Raw genomic sequence first — 19187 nt, 5'->3', positions numbered from 1 at the left:
CTACCTTAGCTAGACTGGATAACAACCCTCGCAACCACAGGGCATCGTTTCGCCTTCGTCGTTCATCTTCTGATAGCATCAGTCCCACAAAATGTATAGATAAGAAAGCAACATAGCTTGAGAGTCATAATATTCGGAAGTGAAAAAGGGCATTTAGTGGAGTTTTTGGAGCGTAAGCCTGCTTAGAAAATGTGAGCGTAATGTTCCGTACGAGACTTTTGTCCAATAATAATTAGACTGCCTTTTTTCAACCTAGATTAATCTATTACAGTTTAGTACTGCTTCGAAGACTTTCTACGGTATCTTCCTGCAGCTTTTGATCTTGTCAGAACTTCGGTTACTGCAGTACTATCGACAGATTCTAAAAAAAACGCTGAGCAAAGTATAACTTGCAAAGGGAGTAACCATTCCTGGTAAACGCTCTAGATATACTCTTTATAACCTCTACTACAGTAGTTGTATAGGCTATATTAATGCAGAGCTTTACTCTCAGAGAAAAAAAAAAAGAGTTTTCATTAGTTTCGACGAAAGTTATTGGTTTAACACCGAGCTTCCCAACAAAAAAATTGTTGACAAATGTACATGTCTTCAAATTAATTAGTTGAAACCCATTTGACATACAACTCATCAACAAATAATGCAGTTTTATAAGTAAAAGCTTCGTTTATCTTCATATTCTACCTCACTTTCGATTCCCCTATTGAACTGAGTTAGGCTTTCAATTCCTCTAATTAAACCACCGCTTCATTTGAGAATAAGTTAATAGTGAGGTAAAAACACATGCTTAATCTTAATCATTTCACCAGAAAACCTCAATACAATTTAAGTGGAGTAAAAATGTGTGGAGAAAAATGAAACACGAAGCACGAGACCAGTCTAATAGCAAGGTGATTGACACCAAACAAGGAATAAAAACCCTTAGGGTTTTTTCGCTTTTGGAGTTGCACCCTTTTCTTTTTTCGGAGGATTCTTCTTTGACTCTTCTTTTTTGGGGTCCTTGTTTTCTTTCTTCTCATCTTTCTTCTTATCAGCACCATCTTCTTGTTCGTTCTCAGCTTTTTGCAACGCCAACTGAAGCAACAAAATATAACACAACTTTCAACTCAACAGAATGTGTAATCCTCATTATACAAGAATACCTTGTTATCAATCAGATTATGCAGCGCAATAACGGATCGTACTAGTGATCCCATGTACACGCACATCAACTGGTCGTTCGTCTGAACATTTTGAGCTGTCACATAGTCCGGATGTGTCACGTCCGGCAACAAATTGAGGACTTCCTAAACAAAGTTCCTGACAAATATACTCCGTGATGTTTTGTTGTCTAAGCATAATTAGTTGGTCCACATTAATTCGTAGTCGGCTGTCAAATCTAACTGTAGCAAATATTATAACAGCGCAAATAGCTTTACAAAAACAATAACAACACCTATTGTAAGCGCAATGCTCCACTACAAGAAGTAAAAAATTTTTTTTTTTTTTTTTTTTTTTTAATTTTTTTTTTTTTTTTTTGTTTATTTTTTTTTTTTTTTTTTTTTTTTTAAAACCTTTTTTGGGTTTTTTTTTGGGGTTTTTTTGGGGGTGGCTTCCTATTTATTATCAGGGGGGGGAGAGCCCCACGCGGATATCCGCTAACATCACGGCAACGCGGCTACTAAGGTAGGCACAACGATTGGGTTTTGTTTAGTTTCCGGGTGTATATCCAGGGGACGATGACTTCAATGAGGCTTAGAGATTATCAAATGTTCTTACTTTCCAGGCTCTGACGAAGGCGACAACGCCGAAACGTTAGTCGTAATAAATTTGTTAACAATCTTGGCTGTTGCTTAAATTCGACTATCAAAAAAAGAACTAGTCATAAATAACTGACAATAATACACGACGATTGCACAAAAGATTAATCAATGTCATACAGTTCTAAACGTGGCAGATGCATGAGTTTCTATTGAACATTCGATGCGTGCATTTCAATTCCCAACAAATGCAGAGTCCCCCAGAACGCGCAAGCAAAAACATAATCTTACCTGGATATGATAAATCACAGGATGATTGATAGGAAGTCGATGAGCTGCAACGTCTTGAAGATACCTAAGCATGGAAAATGTTTGGACTAGTTGGACTCCACATAACAGAAATGTTTAAACATTATCAACAACACAACAGCTATCTACGCATTTAAAATTGGATGAAATGGTCGTACTTTTCAATGTCGACCAACTGCGAATGAAGCCCACGAAGCCCCATCAACTGATCTGTAATTCTTTGTGATAACGTGCCAGCTGTCTGATCTTTGATATCTCTGTAATATCTCCCGGTATACATTCATATTGACAGGAAAAAAATGGGTAAGTGATGGGACCTCAGTAAATGCTCTACTCCTACTTCTTCTGCCTCTTCCGCTCCTATCTCACTCGCTACGTGCTCGAATGTTTTGATAGGTGGGGTACCGTCCTATTAAACAGACAATAAAATAGTCGAAATCCTGCTAAAACAGATCGAAAACGTACATCGTGGACTTCCTGCACTTCAATGTATGCCTCTGTTGGAAGTCCGATGTCCTTAGGTTCCGCTTCAATGATAACAAGAACAGGGTGGGGAACGAATCGCTTCATTTGCTCGTTAATCGCAATATCATTCTGAAGCAAATACACCACCAATAATGGAGACACAACTTAGATTTAACATAGTACTCTTAGAAATCACTGAAAATGGTGTATACGAAACATCGCCACAGAAATAATTTGTAGGATCACATTCGTAACACAGAAAAATTGAGCGAAAAATTTAAAAAAGGGCTTACCTTATGCAGTTTCGGTCCAGTGTGATACCAACCTACTATTTTCTCTTTCGCTGCAACTTTGTGGAACATACTATACATGCTCTCCAAATAATCCATGTCAAGGAACCAAGTACTTTTGTCTTTCTCATCCTCATCAAATGGCACTAAAATTGTGTCGTTAAGGACACATATAAATTAAATTATTAGTGTTGCAAAACAACAACGAAAAATATGCAAAGACCTCAAAATGAAACACCATTTCAAAAAACCTCACCAGCAAAACTATTCCCAATGTCCAATGTCTTGTCTTTCTTCATAGATCCTAGTAGAACACCAACAACCCGTTTAACGCTTTGCGTCTTGCTGACGCGATTGAAGTGGTCTACCACACTTAGAAGAACGAGTGGATGAACAGTCACCTGAAAAAAAGTGGATTGCAGCCCTTCATAAACCTTGGAAGAAAAAGCTCTCGATGACACATCAGTTCCACTACTATGTATTCCAAATCTAAAATGACGTCTATTTAGATTGAAATTGGAGAGTTACGCATTAATGAAAAGAAAGCAAAACACATTTACACGCAAATATTTATTTATTTTATTTTAAGTAGGTCATAAGAATAAGGTCAGCAGTGCTATTAGAAAAACGAGATTGTTTCGTCTACTTCACTTCATCATTTCTCCCATTAACCAGCAATCAATGCTGAAAATTAGTCTTTCAATCTCAGGAGTCTGAAAACTTTAATGTCTCCAGCAGTCTTGGGAAATTTATATTTACTAGAAATAAAACGTCGCCTTTTTACAATCCATGCAGATATTAATGAACCGTACAAAGATGGTTTAAATGTGTCATTTTGGCTACCCTTCAACAAACAACAGAGGTTTTTAAGCTCCTACAATCAGAAGGAGGTAGACTTGCAACATAGACATGTTCACAAGTACGATTCCAGGTATTATAGTACATGACGGTACATGGATACTACCACTTAAAGAGATCACCCAACGAATCTCGGGTGGTACGGATTTCAGGTGGAGAGTTCCTACACGGGGTCGTAGATTATGGAGAGGAGGGTGATTCCGTCCATTTCTTCCTAATTGCCGTAAAAATCGGCCCGGAAGATGCGGCGCGTGCACAAGGCTGGCGCGCTCCAATCGGACTCGTTGTAGAAAACAGCGCACCGAAACGCTCGAAGTCGTATCTTCCAAGATGTTTCTTACGGCAATTAGGAAGAAATGGATGGAATCACCTTCCTCTACATAATTTACGATTCCGTATAGGCATAACCCACCTGAAATCCGCCCCACCTCAGATTCGTGGGGGTGATGCCTTTAAACACCTTATTCTACTCCTGAAGTGGAAAGTGCAACAAATCAACATTTGGATGACCTGGATCAGTTTTTCTCTGCCTCAGAGCCAAGTTAAGCGTTAAATGAGTTAATTGGAAAAGGTTTACATCTAAGAATAAGAATTTGACCCAACTATTTCTAAGAAAATACAAAGCAAAAATTTAAATTATCAAAAATGTGCACTGCCCTCTGTCGCGGGCAAACTGTAGTGGGACTGTGCATGCTTTTTTTTCTGTAGTTGACGGTATTTATACGTTAGTGATTGAAAATATCCACGTGCATCGAAACATATACGCGCACAGCTAAAAAAAGTGCGGAGAAAGCTAAGAATAACTAAGCTGCTGTTCAAACAGTGAAGAAATGAAGACAAGAGATATGGGAAATTTGCCTAAACAGAAATGTGAGAAGTAATATGTTGAGATCAAGAGAACGGTGAACCTTCTAGAGAACTTTGTGGAAAAGCTTACGTGTCCGAAGCTATTTTTCAGCTAATCATTATAGTCTGTTGGTAGTCAATTTAAATGAAAAGTTAAGTGGGATACCATAAATTCGAAGATATTCAAAAAATGATTCGAAGTATTTTGATTCAAGATTCGAGAATTCCAAAAGAATTCAAAAAAATAATTAGACACCTAGGTAAGAGCTCATGATTAGAGTACTAGTTGGAAGATGAAACCATAGGGGCGATAGAGAAGAGCCGGACCCTCCTCAGATGAAGGAGGTCCAGCTCATGGGGTGCAGCTTAACTGGTGAGGATCCCTTTGCCAATCGTCCAAAAGTGAAGGGGGTTCGGAGCACCTGCTTCAACTATTGCATCTGTGGATGAGACTTAATTTCAAACTCTGCTGGAAGAGCTAAGTAATGTATAGTAAGCTGGGAAACGGGAGTTGGAGGGGTCACTCAAGGAGCCCACCCAAATAAAGGTCGTAATGGCCACCTGAGGACGTTTCTTGGGATCTCAGCCATTGAACATGGTTGGCTGATTAATGTTAATTAGCATAATTACATCGCCAGATTCTTCCTTGCACTTCGATGCAGACTTCTTTTTGTGTTGCTATGCTAAGTCTGTTCTACCCCGTACCTAATAAATGGAAACTGACATTTCATTACATAATAAGAAGTTTGAGCTTGGAGATATCTTTTATCGGTAAAGAAATTCCCTTTCACTTCATTTACTGTGTGACACCCTAAAAGAAGACTTTTTCAAGAATATATTCAAATATGACCATTCCTACTGCCACGTCATAACATTGTTCTTTGAGGCTCAATGAAATAATCAGAGAACAATAGAAAAACTTTACCGGAAGGGAATTCTGAGAAGTTCTATGGGATGAATAAGAAAATTTCTCAAGAATATCCTTTCTTCCTCGAATTCTATGCCGTTTTGTTCCTGACCATACTACAAACGCTCCGAAAAATTGAAAAAGAAACCTCTATGTCGCAATATATCCAAGAAGTCATTTTCGTGAGAAAACTCGAAAAAATTTGAACAGGAACAAGGATGTAAAGAGGAAAGTTGGAAAGCGGGGGAAAATGTGGGGTGGGGCACTCAGTGGCGCCCTTATTTCTCGACGCTCTAACTTAATTTTTCTCTTGGTAACTTTGGCTTACATGTCATATTTTATCCAGATACTTAGCTTGAAGAAGTCAGATTCGTGGTTATTAACTATAAAATAACTATAGAATAATCGCTTTCACTCGAATAAGATAAACGAATTCCCAAAAGTTAACTGTTAGTCTCATGCGCAAAAATAAGTAAATAAAATATAAAATAAGTAAAGATGAACTCACTCTATGCACAGGAAGATTGCTGTGAACTGCGCTTATGCAATGTGGTCCCGCTTTCTGTTTCATCAACTCTATGGAAGACGATTCCGTCTTCACCTCATCTTTGTGCGGTGCCATCCTGCAAAAATCTACCACATACAAAGAAAAGCCAAGCTGGTAAGTGTGACCGACGTGCCTCATGTCTACCTACAAATGAGAAACTCTAAATATAAGGGAGAACGAGATCAAACGCTTGAAACACCAGATTCCGTAATTATCATCAAAAGAACAGCTACGACGTGAAATAAGTGAAGGTGGCCGTAAATTTACGTCACTTCTACACTATTTCGGCAATGAACAAAACGTGATTGGAGTGCTCTTTTTTACGTGCGGGAGTCGGTCGTAATCGAACGATTGGGACCGACTCACTCATCGGTGAAGCCGTATTCCCTCCGAACGTTGAGTGTCATGTTGCAGTCTTGTAGACATCATAGATCCGTGATTCTTTTCTTGCGCTGATGGGTTTCTTATTGGATTCTTCTCGTTTATTTGCATTTGCATCTTTTTGTCGATTTTCAGCCCAGGCCGTTTATTCTTGCATTCCGTCTGTCATTTCTTACATTTATAGCTTATTTTCGTTCCAGCAGATGAACGTATCTGACCCCCAATGTCTTCAGGACATGGATGTGGTGGAGCATGACGATCTTGTCGAGGTGGGGTTCTTTCTTCCCCCGAGCATGAGGTGTTGATCAATGGTTTTCATTGCCGCGAAATTTATACGCTTAAATCATTGCAACGGCTGTACGATAAATTACTAGTAGAAAGCGTAGTCCGATACCCGTCAAAAATCCTCTTTAAATTATTGCCTTTTAAGACGGTCGAGTACTACTCTCAATTTCATGGGTACGACGTTGTGATTACAGGGTTTCTAGATGTGATGTTCGTATTCAAATTTGAGTTTCATCACTAGTATTATTGGCTGAGGTTTCAGGGTGTGTTTGTTCCCAGTTATGTTTGTTGCGCATATATTTATGGCAGGTTCAATGAGCACAAATTCCTATCATTTATTATTTAGCAAATATTTATGTGTGCAGACATCACAGAAAGAAATCAAAGTCGTAATTTGGAAATTATAAAATCTTAATTACATGTTGAAATGGCGGATTAGTGACACATATAGTGGGGTGAAAATGACATGAAGCACGGCTCGGTTGCGTAGGCGGCTGCGCGCGGAGCGTCAACGTCGTCAGCGGTTGGAATAGAGGTGGGACCATTAAAATTGCAGCCATGGGTGGTGCTAGCAATGGTTCCACTACGAAACCTTAACCGCTACGCTCCACCGTGCCGCTTAGAGCGCAGCCGTTTGTGTTACTGCACCATGCTTCATGTCGTTCTGATTCTACTACACATGAAGAATAAAATGAAGAGAATAAAGTGTCTGGCGTTAGTCTTCAGTCTTCTTGGGATGCGCCAGTGTGTTCGACTTCAATTCGGAATCGTTTGAGGTTTATGGAAATGTGTGGGGCCTATACAATGATTTCCGCGAGTTAGCCCATGTGTCAAGTTAGTGTTTCATACTCCCAGAATCTAACGATCGTGGAGGATCGGAGGTCTTGGTTGGCCTAGAGCGGTTTGGAACTATCGACCATGCAGTCGAAGCCGAATTTCGTATCAGCTGCCCATCATGCGCCATACATCCCTTAATGTTAGGATAGGAGACAGAGTTCAAATTTGTTCGATATTCGCGGTTCCTGTCAAATAATCATACCTTCAAGTCAATTTAAAACTGGGTTATGTGGATAAATTTGATTTCTACATAGGTCCGTTTACTCCATAGTCTACTCGAAAGCAGTTCATTCCGAATAAGTGAATGATATAAGCCTGAAAATGTTTCAGATCTTGTGATTTCACAAATCTTTACATCACATGAAATTTTTGAAAACAATTCGTGCAGTGCTCATTGGCGGCACTGATTTTATATGGATTTTGAACTTCCGTGATATTGTTTGTTGCAATTATCTACCGGCTGATCTGCAATTTCTATCAGTCTTTGACTATCTCTATTCTTAAATTTTTACAAATGAAAATATATTCCTTTTACTAAATAGAGAATTCAGGTGCTCTCACCGGGACCTCGAGCAGTGTCATCAGGAGAGCAGTCACTTGATGGAAGCATAGACGAGGAACGAGGAGCGTTGTCAGATTCAGATGTGAACCATGTTGCTAGGACTCACGTACGGTTTTTCGCTTGTTTGAAGTAACGCTTCTGATATCTGGTGATAACGCTTCACACATATTTACCGACTACGTAACAAGAGCTATCTTGTGGCCTGGACACTGTTTGCTCGATATGCTATCTATATTCACTGGAAAAGTGGTTCAGAACTTGCTGTCACTTGGTTATAAACTTAATTCGAAAAAATACACTTTGCTTTTCTTCGCAGTTCGTACCAACAGCGCTTTTGGCTGGACAGAGTGTAATCTTTGCTGTTCCCTTCAATAATAATCAGAAGGAGCGTTCTAAATCCTATCAAAAATTCAAAAAAAGGACATAAGAAGAGAAGTTTGTGATAACAAAGGTCTCAGTATCTTCGGTTTAGCGCAGTTTTGGGGCATACAGCCAGTAAAATCTTGGAATTCATCTTCGATTTCTCTCATGCTGAGCCGTAGGCTCTCCTAATTCCAACTTCAATAGAATTAAAGTCTAGATTAGAATTTGAAGTTAAATTGTTGGACGAAGTTCTCGCCTGTATATTCACTACCAATTCGGAAGACTGTTAAATCCAAAAAAAAAACTAGCTACTTTTCTTATATTGGTCTATCACAGTGGTTAAACTGGCTCCAAAGGGGATAGGCCAAGTAAGTGCGCTGTTTTCCTGGGTCACCGTTCTAGATAAAAGAGCATGCATCTCAATTTCCACGAATTGAATGATTGCTGCTCCAGAAAATTGGTTTTCTTTTCTTGTGGAATCTGCTCAATATAACATTGGAGTGTCTGGCATGTACTGTCATCGTTGAAAGTCGGCTAAGATTTAGCTTAAAAAATACTTTAAGGCTCTAACTGGATATTTTTCTGCAGCGTTTTCAACCCACAGAAAACTCCTCTCTTAACATAACATATCTGATTTATGCGAGAAAATCCTTCATTTCGAACTTATGAGTTTCTCCTAAAAACAGTCGTCAGTTTATCCAGAGTATGACCGAGCGGTAGAGAAAAGGTCACCAGCCCTTCGATAGTCCGTCCCAAACGCTGTGTGGCTACGCTTTTTTCTATAGGTCCGATAGGGAGGACCCGGACCCTCCTCAGGTGAAGGATGTCTGGCTCAAGTGGTGCAGCTCAAAAGAGATCTCTCACCCGTACAAAGGTGAAGGAGGTCCCTTCTCTAACCGTCGAAAAGTGAAGAGGGTCATTTAGCCAACCGTCCAAAATTGAAGGGGGTTGGAGCACGGAGACTATCGCATCTATGCTTTCTTCGAGATCCTTCTTTATACTCTGATGATAAAAATATCCTTTTATGGATCCGTACTATCTGAAATCGCACTCAAATTAAGCATGACAACTACGAGGCGGCAGATTTTGGAGTAAAGGAAGCTGTCACTATTAAGGTTTCGGTTAGTGATATGACAATGCTTTTTTCACTATAGGTTAACACTATCACAATGTTTTTGTGTCACCTTATCATTTTAATACCGCACGATTGTGCTAATCAATTCAGTAATTTGCTCAAACAGAAGAAACGTAATACTCTATATTTGATTGGTGTTAAACTCAGTAAGTTCAGGAATACAAAATACAATTGCTCTCGTTCATAGTAATCTGGTTTAATAACGGCTATTTATTGTACGGATAACGGGAATTTACTACATATCCTCAAGGTATATAGTATTATGTTCTAACCAAATGAAGCTGAGTATGCCTTCTAAATCTATTGTGAGCATTTAAGATGCTACTGCAAATGTTGTTTTGCTTTCCTTGCAGACTCTAGCATCTCAAGTCAAGGGTCCGTCTTCCGATGCTTTGGAGGAATCATGCAGAATGGAGGCCGTAGCAAGGGAACGAGGTTCCGAATGGGAAGACGTGCTAGGAAGCGGAAAACTTATGAGAAGGGTAGTGAGAGACGGTCGAGGAGAAGAACGGCCTACAGACGGACACTGGGTGACGATCAAGGTTAGTGAAGTCGTTTACTATGTTGTGGATCAACAATGTCGACCATTTATTGATGAATATTAAAAAGAGCGGGTGTAGTGTAGCGGTTAGGAGTTCCGCTTTCTGCACGATGGATCGGAGGTTCGAATCCGCCCTAGTGCTCATCAAGCCTTTCATCCCCTCGGAGCCGATAAATTGGTACCAGACTTGTCTGGGAGGATAAAGACACTGACTTGACACATCGGCTAGCCACCGCAAGTCATTGTATAGGCCAGTTACACGTTCGTGAACCACAAGGGATTCTGAATTGAAGTGTACATGGAGGCGCATCCCAAGAGGATTGATTAACGCCAGACAGTTTATCCTTTTGTCCTTTATTGAGGAAAATTTCGTCGAGTTATTATGGCTCCTCCTCACACATCCCATAGAGTGACAGTTGGGTACAAACGAACTCAGCCATTCCTAAGAAGCATATCTGACCTCAGAACCGAAAGGCTTATGTGGTGAATGTTATTTTCATACTCCCAAAATTAAGGGTTAGATAGGAATACGTTGTTTTTTGCATTATTTTATTTTTGTTGAACCTTACTAGACATCATTAGTAGAACTACATCTAAGATACATGGTGTTAATGAGTTATATTCTTCTGGCAAGGTGGTATACGTTGTTCTTGGCTTATTTTTTGTCTGAGTTGAGTATTTTAGGTCGTGGACACTTTGCGTGGTGTGGACTCCCATGATCGACTGACATTTATTCTTGGCTTCAGCATGGTTATCGATGGTATGTTCGATGCTGGGTTATGCCCATTTGTAGACGGTTGCAATCGAGTTGGAACCCTTAATACTTTGCAATTCTGCAGTACGAGTTGAGCTAGCGATAGTCACAGAGGAATCAGCGGTTGAAATCGAGGTAGAATTATCACTCGAACTCCACCGATGAGTGAAGTTAGCAGGGGTCCCACCTCGATACAACTGCTCGGTCTACATCTCACGCAACGCAAACAAATCCTTTGACTCGATCATAATGATAATTATTACAGCTTGGGAGCTGCTCACAAAGTTGATGTACGTTGACGAGGTGTCGGAGATCCGAGTAAAGTCATCCTTAGCATATGGTGAATGCGGCCTAGATGATATCATCCCTCAAAACCAGGATCAGGAGTACCGCGTGGGTTTAAATGTTGTAAAACTATCCGCTCAAATCCTAATTTCTTCGTTTAGATTGAACTTCTCGAGATTGGTGAATCTCCCAAGTACTCTACAATGGGAGAAGAGGAACTTTCTGATTTTGTGCTTATGCTTAAGGATAGGGGGAATTTCTATTTCAATCGGAAAGAGTACGAGAAGGCCATCTTTGTCTACAAAAGGTATTTTCGAGGAACAGATTCCTTTTTTTTAATTGTAATTCTCTTCTCGAAATCCATGATTTTATTTTCATTTCCTTGCATTCATATGTGAAGGAGACTCATTACTTAACACAAACTGTAACTCCTTTATTGTTTTATACCAGTGCTCTTTATTGTGCATTATACCAGTGAGAATATCTCTGATTTGTAACTACAATAATTTCCGTGAAAATGTGGTGCATGAGCCTAGAAAGATGTGCTGCTTTATTTGCCACCTAACGTCTTCTTACATTGCAATTGTATTCAGAAACGGTTAGCGTAAAACGTTTTGCAACATGACGACGCGATGCGTCCTTGGTGAGGGCGTGCGCTGAGCTATCTCTGCAGTATGAGGAAAGATCCCCAGATTTCTTTTATTTTTGCTTCTTATGGTTTTTCGTTACTTTTTCGTATAGTAGTGCATGAATGAGGGTTGCATAGTCTTAGTGAACTCCTATTCCATTTATGATATCGTTCTGTTTTGTTTTTAGGGCGCATCTAATGTCTTAGTTCATGGGAATTTGCCTCCTCTCCTTTTTTGTGGAGTTGTGCACGATTTTCATCCTTCGTAGTCTCAATACCTTGGAAACCTTTTTTCGCTAGTTCAGTGATTTCTACTGATTTGCGATATCTCTTGATATATCCTGAAAAACATTAGTTTGGAGGGATTGGGTTTCTGCCCTACTTTTTTTGTGAAAACGTCCATATTTAGACTTCTTCTAGGACTTACTTGGGAATTTTATTAATTTTATTAATCCGACTAAAGCAAATGCTTACCGTTCACAATTACACAAGAATGGGACGGAAATTGAATCCTCACAAACTAAAATCTCAGAGGCGTCCAGAAGCAAAACAAATGGTGAGAGTAATAAGTGAATAATACTAATACCAGCATTGTTATGCGGAAAGAATTGTGAAAAGGTTAAAAAAAAAAATGCCAGTGCACATCTTCACTGAGGGCGCCTCCCGTCGTCGTGTTACAACACGTGCTACATTGACAGAATTTGTTTTGTTGCAGAGCTTCTGGCATTATTGATGTACCCAAGAGCAGTGAGGCCTTGTGTAAGCTATTTTCAGCACTTCATTCTAACCTCGCTGTTTGTTATGCAAAGGTTTGTTAAATTACAAATCTTTATTCCAAAACAACTCTTCTCTTGTTTCTAAAATATAGTTTTACATATTATTTCAGCTTGAAGATTGGAACGAAGTCCTTAAATGTACTGATGAATCGTTACGCCTCCATGAAGCAAATACGAAGGCTCTATTCCGAAGGGCCGCCGCTCTTTCTGCACGCAATGACACTGAAGAAGCTATGGATTGTTTGAAGCGTGCACTAGAAATTGATCCCCACGATACTGTAAGCACCGGTTCTCTTCTGCCTTTGTGCTGCAGTTGGTGCCAAGTTCCCTTTTTCTCTAATTTATAAGAACTAAATTTAGTTCGAAATGAAGAAATCCCTAATGTGTTTTATTCTCCAAACGTCAGTTAGTTAGTTTCACATTTCAAGGCAACGAAGAGGAAAGTTTTTGTATCCGATGTTTTGAGCTGTTCGCTAACATGATTCCCAGCATGAAGTAGTGAGTATGTGAAGGGATTTAAATCAATGAGGGAGCGGAGGGATACGGATGGCCTATCGACATCATCAAACTAGACTCAATCATCTTGTCAATGCTATGCTAGTACAAAAAGGCGGCGATTTCAGTCCCGTTACCTGAAAATGTGCGATGTTTAGGGAAGTACACGCTAAAAACAACAACCAGACACTAAGAAGCGTTGTCCATCTTCGTGTCAACAAGTCAAATAATATCACATTTTCATTTTCATTTCCAGTAGGGCTCCAACGTGCAGAAGCCAAAAAAGAATAATGTCCCACTATATATTTTAAAGAAACGTATTTATCTTTAAATAAAAAGTAATGTAGAAAGTCGGTCGAACATTGAGAATATTGGTTAGTAAATGGGACTTGATTAGATACTGTGAACATTTCTCCGAATGCCGATCCTGCACGAGTGAATGAACTTGGCTCTGGAGGCTTGCAGGAAGAGTCTTTAAATTCAAAGGACGAAAATTTCCGCGGGCGTTGCGTTGAACCCTCATATTAATGATATGCAATTTGACACTAGTGAGGCATAAAATGGGTATAGAATTTGAACTGCTTGCTTCCTGCACTTGTTTGCAATGAAAGGTTTGAGGTTGCTGCAGTAGGTAAATTTACTTTAATTCTACGCAATGAAACGAATTTATGCAGTACTTTTTAACTTTTTATGCGTTGCTTCAGGTGGTACAGTGTGAAGTAGAAAGGCTTGGTGGGATCCGTAAACGACGTCGTGCTGAGGAACGAGCGTTGTATCGTAAAATGCTAGTGGGAGCTGGTGACCTTCCACCATCAAACCGCCGTTTCGACTTCGTCACCTACCGCCTTTTCGCTATTGGAGCTTTCTCTTTGGTCACATTTGCCTTGTTCGTCTTCTTTCTGTTCAAACTGTGGAGTTTGCCAAGTGATCAGGAACAAGAACTGTAGAGCTTCGCACAAGAACTGGAATCAGTACCGGTAATCTATTTTCGTTCCCTTCTACTGGACCCACCACCTGTTTTTACTGTGTTCTATCAAAATAGTCATCAGATTTTTTATTAGTCCGTACACGTCCTTTATCGATTCTGCGACGAGATGTTCGAAAGATGTACGTAGATTTCTAAAAATTCCTTCCATAGGAATACCCGTATTATTATAGTCGTTGCCGATGGGAAAATTCCCATACATTAACAACTGGTTAGAGTTTTATTCCCCTCATGTACAGAACATTTAGCGTATCTCGTTGAAATTCACTTTCACGCCCGTTCCATTGTATCTTTTTCTTTATTCTAGTTCAAACGATAGAATTTGTTCACCGCTCATTCGATAATAAGAACCATCTTATAGATTTGTATTCGCTCAATCTCCTACTTAGGGACTTCTTTTCGTTCATATTGTTCACTCATAAATATTCGTTTTTGAATTTTTCTGAAAATCGGTGCTAACCAATCAAGGTGCCGCTTATGCAGTTGTGGTTGTGGAGTCGATCAATGTGTTTTTGCTTTCGTGCTAATATCTGGAGTCATGGTCTGCGAAGATTGTAACTGTTCTTTTGTTTTGTTCCCTTTACAAAACCAGATGCGAACACTTCACCGAGGTTGCCAATTCGCTACAATTCAGTGGCGTATTGAGTTGAAATGCTGCGTTATGACCATTACTATCTACACCATTACCTTGATGCTGTCACCCGGATCTGTAAAAATATTACTAATGCCGGATGATTCACTCTAAAGTGTTTTCCGAATGTCCATGTTTTTGAAAATTATCATGTTTTGAAGTGTATAGTGATGAAAGTTATCGCGTACACGAGCCCACTGTTCGTGAAAATGTGTGTGCCCTACATCATCCATCCTCCTTTGCAATGCAAATTTAACAGCCTTAGCATTCACGACGCATACATACGTCATGAAGAACACTTTGTACAGTACATCAAAGGAGTTAAAAAAAATGCAGATAAGAATTTTTTATTGTCCATGTATGATATATATCCGACTCTAGTCACATGACTGTGGAATGAAGAGGCTTCACTCCATAATGAATAGCTAAAAACAGAAGTTGAGTTTCATCACTGAGTAGCGAGTACTTTATATTAAGTTTGCCCCCAATAATTCGCATATAAAAAGAGTTGCGAATCTGGAAGCAACGTTTATGACACTCGTTTCCAACGATGATCACTTCCCCAAAAATTCTATTTCATCGAAATTAAAGTTCGAAGCACCTATATCTTGTTGATAACGGAGGCATTTCTTCATTGATTACGGAATCACTGCTAAAATATTCCGATCTAGGAAAAATTTAAACGTACCGACAGTCGGCGTCGAGTGTGTTGAATCGCGTGACATCGATGCGTCTATTGCAACGTACTCGTTTTTCTGTTAGACGTGCACGCTCCTGTGTTGTCGTAGTCCAGTAGACTTCGTTTTCATCCGATTGAACACAGTCGCCACCGACAAGTGCAATCGTTCTATTTGGTGAATTACAGAAATACATTAGGTCTTGAACCGGTCGAACATCGAACAAGTAAGGCAATCTCCTTGAATAAAGTTGCTCGACGAGTCAAAGTGTTGAGCTAGGTTCTGCGAGGCTAGTACACATTGTGGTTACAGATTTCATGTCAAAAATCACAGAGGAATAAGTGAGGCATGGCTATTTTGTCAGATGTGTGTTGCAGATGAGCCTACCCGTAGATAGTGGTGAGTTAGTGACTTGTGACTTACTGGACCCATCCGTTTATGGATGGGTCCAGTAAGTCACAAGTCACTAACTATAGGATGTAATTTTTGAACCGTTTTCAACTTCAGCTTCGAAAACATATAATTGTTGAGTTGGGATTCTTTTTGTGCTTCCTCACATTTCTCACTTAAGCTATGGAATCAGCAGAAGCTAGAAAATTGTCAAGAGAAAGGCGAAGCGAAGGACGGAAAACAACAAAATAAGGCATGAACAAAAAAGAAACAAGACTCGTCTTCCAGTTAATTAAACGCCCATGGATTCTCTGCCAACCATGATAGTACTTTTTGAGAGGGAGAAAAAAAAAACTCGGAAGTACTACTTTTGTCTTGTTTTTTTTTAACCAAAATTCGTTTTCGATCAACAACCTAATCGCCATTACCCTTTATCGAACTGTTGAAATGATTTGTGAGTAAAAATTGTGTTGCTGCAAAAGGAATGTCGATTTCGCATCATTAATATTATATAGATGCTATGAAATATGCCAAAAAATCAGAGTGAGCTGCCGCCTCCGCCGGCCTCTTTCGCTGGTAATGCTGTTTTTCACACACATCGCATTAGGAAAAAGCGAGTGCATTCAAAAATGTCAAAAAATAAATATCAAGTCAGAAAGAGTCTTCCTATAAATTATCTTGTAAGTTTATAGATTCCTTAGAAAATACGAGGTGTTTGGCGTTGATCAACCCCCTTGGGATGGGCCCTCACGTTCACTTCAATTCAGAATCGTTTGAGGTTTATGATCGTGTAGCTGAACTACACAATGACATGTAGGGGCTAACCGATGTGTCAGTGTTTTTATCCTCCCAGACAAGTCTGATACCAACGTATCGACCACGAAGAGGCGAAAGCTTGGTTGGCAGTGGGGGGATTTCGAACCACTGACCGTGTAGCCACAGACGACCTTTAACCGACTGCTCCTCACCCGCCCCGAAGATACATTTAAAGGCATCACCCTACGGATCTGGGGTGGTGTGTATTTCCGATGGCCAAAGACTATACGGGGTCGTAGATTGCGTTCCGGAACGCTCAAAGTTCTATTGAAGCGCGCCACCCTTGTACACGCGCCACATCTCCTGGACCGTTTTTACGGCAATTAGAAGAAATGAGCGGTATCCGACCCGTTTCTCCAATCTACGACCTAAAGTAGTCTTTGGCCATCAGAAATCCATACCACCCCAGATTCGTGGGCTGATACCTTTAAGGAAGATAAAAAAGAATCTTATTACTCCTATCGATGATGTTAACAGCAGCCCTATCGATCATTCTGACATCGATCGGTGGTTCAAGGGAGGTAGAGTACTAGTGCTCTTCTGGCGAGGATCCAGCGTCAGGCTGACACCGAATAATCGGCGATCACTATAAATATTGGCTTGAGGACAAGGTCACAAATAAAATTTTCGTTCATTTCAAGCATTCATATTTTTTATGCCGAATCTGTTGCTGTCGTTCAGCTCCCCCTGGTAATCTTCAGCAAAGGCTCATTCGCAGTCGCCTATATGATCATATTTGCATTACACCGGAGTGCAAAGTATGTCCGGAGAACAGTGAGGGTGGTTTACATGAGTTCATTTGTTGTTTGTCTGATTTCCTGTCTACAGTGTTGTGACGAATAGATAGGAGAAACAGCTAGACCACCATGTATTCGAATCAAAGAACACCAGCACTGGGTGTTCATAGGTTGCGGTATCAAAACGGAAAAGATTTTGAAGTTAAGATCACGATTTTGGCGCGCGAACCTAGTATTGCGGCGCGCAAGACTCTGGAGGCTTTTTGGATCCACTCCAAGAGCCCAAATATGAATCGCAAAGAGGAATTCTCCTGCATTACACGGGAACTCTACCCTATTTAAGGCTGATATTTAGTAGTCACCTCACAACAGGTAACTATCTATCACAACGTATCTAGCAGTGGTAGGATAGCCATCTGATCCTAGTGTGCGATATTCTCTTCTATCTGTAGCTATGTAGGCATGGAGCTATGTAGGCCCAACAGTAACAGTGTACGGCTCAATTAAAAAAAGCAAATTCTGAAACTTCACAATGCTTACTTTCTTTATTATTTAGTTTACTGAAAGTCGTACATGGAGACTTCTTCGCAACGTATCAATCAGATACCATCGACTTGTACGAGAGGTTCTATCAATTAGGTAGAAGACCACAGTATCTCGTCAATTTATCCACTTTCTACGTCGCTGTTTGACTCATCGCGTGGTGCCAAGGTTCATAGAACAAAAGCAGCTTCACGTTCTGTGCGGTCTGCCAGAGAACGACAGACAATTGGTGGACATCCAAACGTGTTTCATTCGAACATGCCTACGTGCCAAACAAGACCAGTTATACACCAATATCAAGAAATGATTGTGTCTCAAAGAACTCTCATGTTCACAGTTGTTGAATGAACGCTTTTAGAGGAGAATAGTGGGTGGGTAGATTTCGATATGTGATTCTATCCGGCCTACTGCTGATGAGCAATCTCTGACTGCCAACTCTCGAGTTACCGTACCTGGAGGCATTTCTATATCAAGGAACATACAAGCAGCGCTAGAATTAGGACCCAGTTTCACACCATCTCAACCTATTTCTACCGCGGTTCTACGCGAAATCGCATGCAATCCACACGAACTTCAAGATCGTCCCCGTCAGAAAGCAAAATCGAATACCACTGAGACTGCCCAGCAGCAGTCTGAAGCTCTTCCGCCTACACCTTTTCCACATACTTTCTTTAAACAAAAGGAACCTAACATCATGGTAGATATTAGTTTCCGTCTTTTTACAGATGAACTACTCAACGTTTTAGAACGCTACAGACACCCAAATATTACACAAGAACAGCGTTAAGGAACTAGGGAAGTTCGTGAGCTTCTCAAGTCTAAAACTATCAGATCAGATTATCTACTGGTGACAAGGGTGGGTATTTTGTAAGCATTCCTCGTCATCTAGACGAAACCCTCACATTATGCCACCTCCAAGACAGCTTACTCTATCGCCCTTCCACTGTCGAAGAATTTCTAGCGCAATATCATAGACTCAATAGGGTACGGATGAGCACCAGTAAATCAGCGTATTTACCACCCTCAACTGCAACTCGGCCTAAAGCAAAGTTACATACGTGTGCTGTCGTGTACCTTCTAATAAAAAACTATAAAGCTGACCTCTGACAGTGAGCTTGCCCCTGAAGATCCTTCAACGCTCAAGGTAAGGCCCATCATAAGATGCGTAGGAGGCCCCAGAGACAGGTTTGGTTCTTAAACATAGTGTTGTTCAGCTGCTGAAATTCGTACCAGCCCACCTTACGAACACCCATGTTTTTGGAACACATGCGTAATGGAGTCTTTCGATGTTACTACATTGCACACGAACGTCTCCAGCGACTCCGCTATTCAGACAGGTTTTGAGGTTTTAACTGCACACTAGAGCACAATCATCCTGTATGGCTTTTCCGTGAAGCAGTTGATGGTT

General features: G+C 40.3%; 2 protein-coding genes across 3 annotated transcripts; one reads left to right on the top strand and one right to left on the bottom strand.

Moving 5' to 3' along the window:
* Positions 1 to 918: 918 nt before the first annotated feature.
* Positions 919 to 6365, bottom strand: RB195_006978 (uncharacterized protein; the record flags this gene model as incomplete). 2 transcript variants are annotated; one of them, XM_064180361.1, is made up of 10 exons in its annotated part: positions 919 to 1071; positions 1140 to 1283; positions 2028 to 2091; positions 2204 to 2302; positions 2363 to 2454; positions 2511 to 2639; positions 2804 to 2946; positions 3057 to 3201; positions 5920 to 6034; positions 6325 to 6365. In XM_064180361.1, the coding sequence occupies 10 exons, from the start codon at positions 6363 to 6365 to the stop codon at positions 919 to 921; spliced, it is 1125 nt and encodes a 374-aa protein (XP_064037240.1). The 2 variants fall into 2 exon arrangements, with proteins under 2 accessions (XP_064037240.1, XP_013306119.1); XM_013450665.1 differs by lacking the exon at positions 6325 to 6365 and having other exon boundaries at positions 5920 to 6033.
* A 177-nt stretch (positions 6366 to 6542) lies between these two features.
* Positions 6543 to 13947, top strand: RB195_006977 (uncharacterized protein; the record flags this gene model as incomplete). Its single annotated transcript, XM_013450666.2, has 9 exons — positions 6543 to 6608; positions 8013 to 8129; positions 9875 to 10063; positions 10747 to 10822; positions 11082 to 11209; positions 11263 to 11408; positions 12445 to 12538; positions 12616 to 12783; positions 13705 to 13947. 9 exons carry the CDS (start codon positions 6543 to 6545, stop codon positions 13945 to 13947), a joined length of 1227 nt encoding a protein of 408 aa, XP_013306120.1.
* Positions 13948 to 19187: the final 5240 nt, after the last annotated feature.

Source organism: Necator americanus, chromosome I (genome assembly GCF_031761385.1).
Source record: "Necator americanus strain Aroian chromosome I, whole genome shotgun sequence".
Lineage (NCBI taxonomy): Eukaryota > Metazoa > Nematoda > Chromadorea > Rhabditida > Ancylostomatidae > Necator > Necator americanus.
The sequence above is the reverse complement of the archived record's forward strand: the minus strand, read 5'-3'. Positions and strand labels throughout refer to the sequence as shown.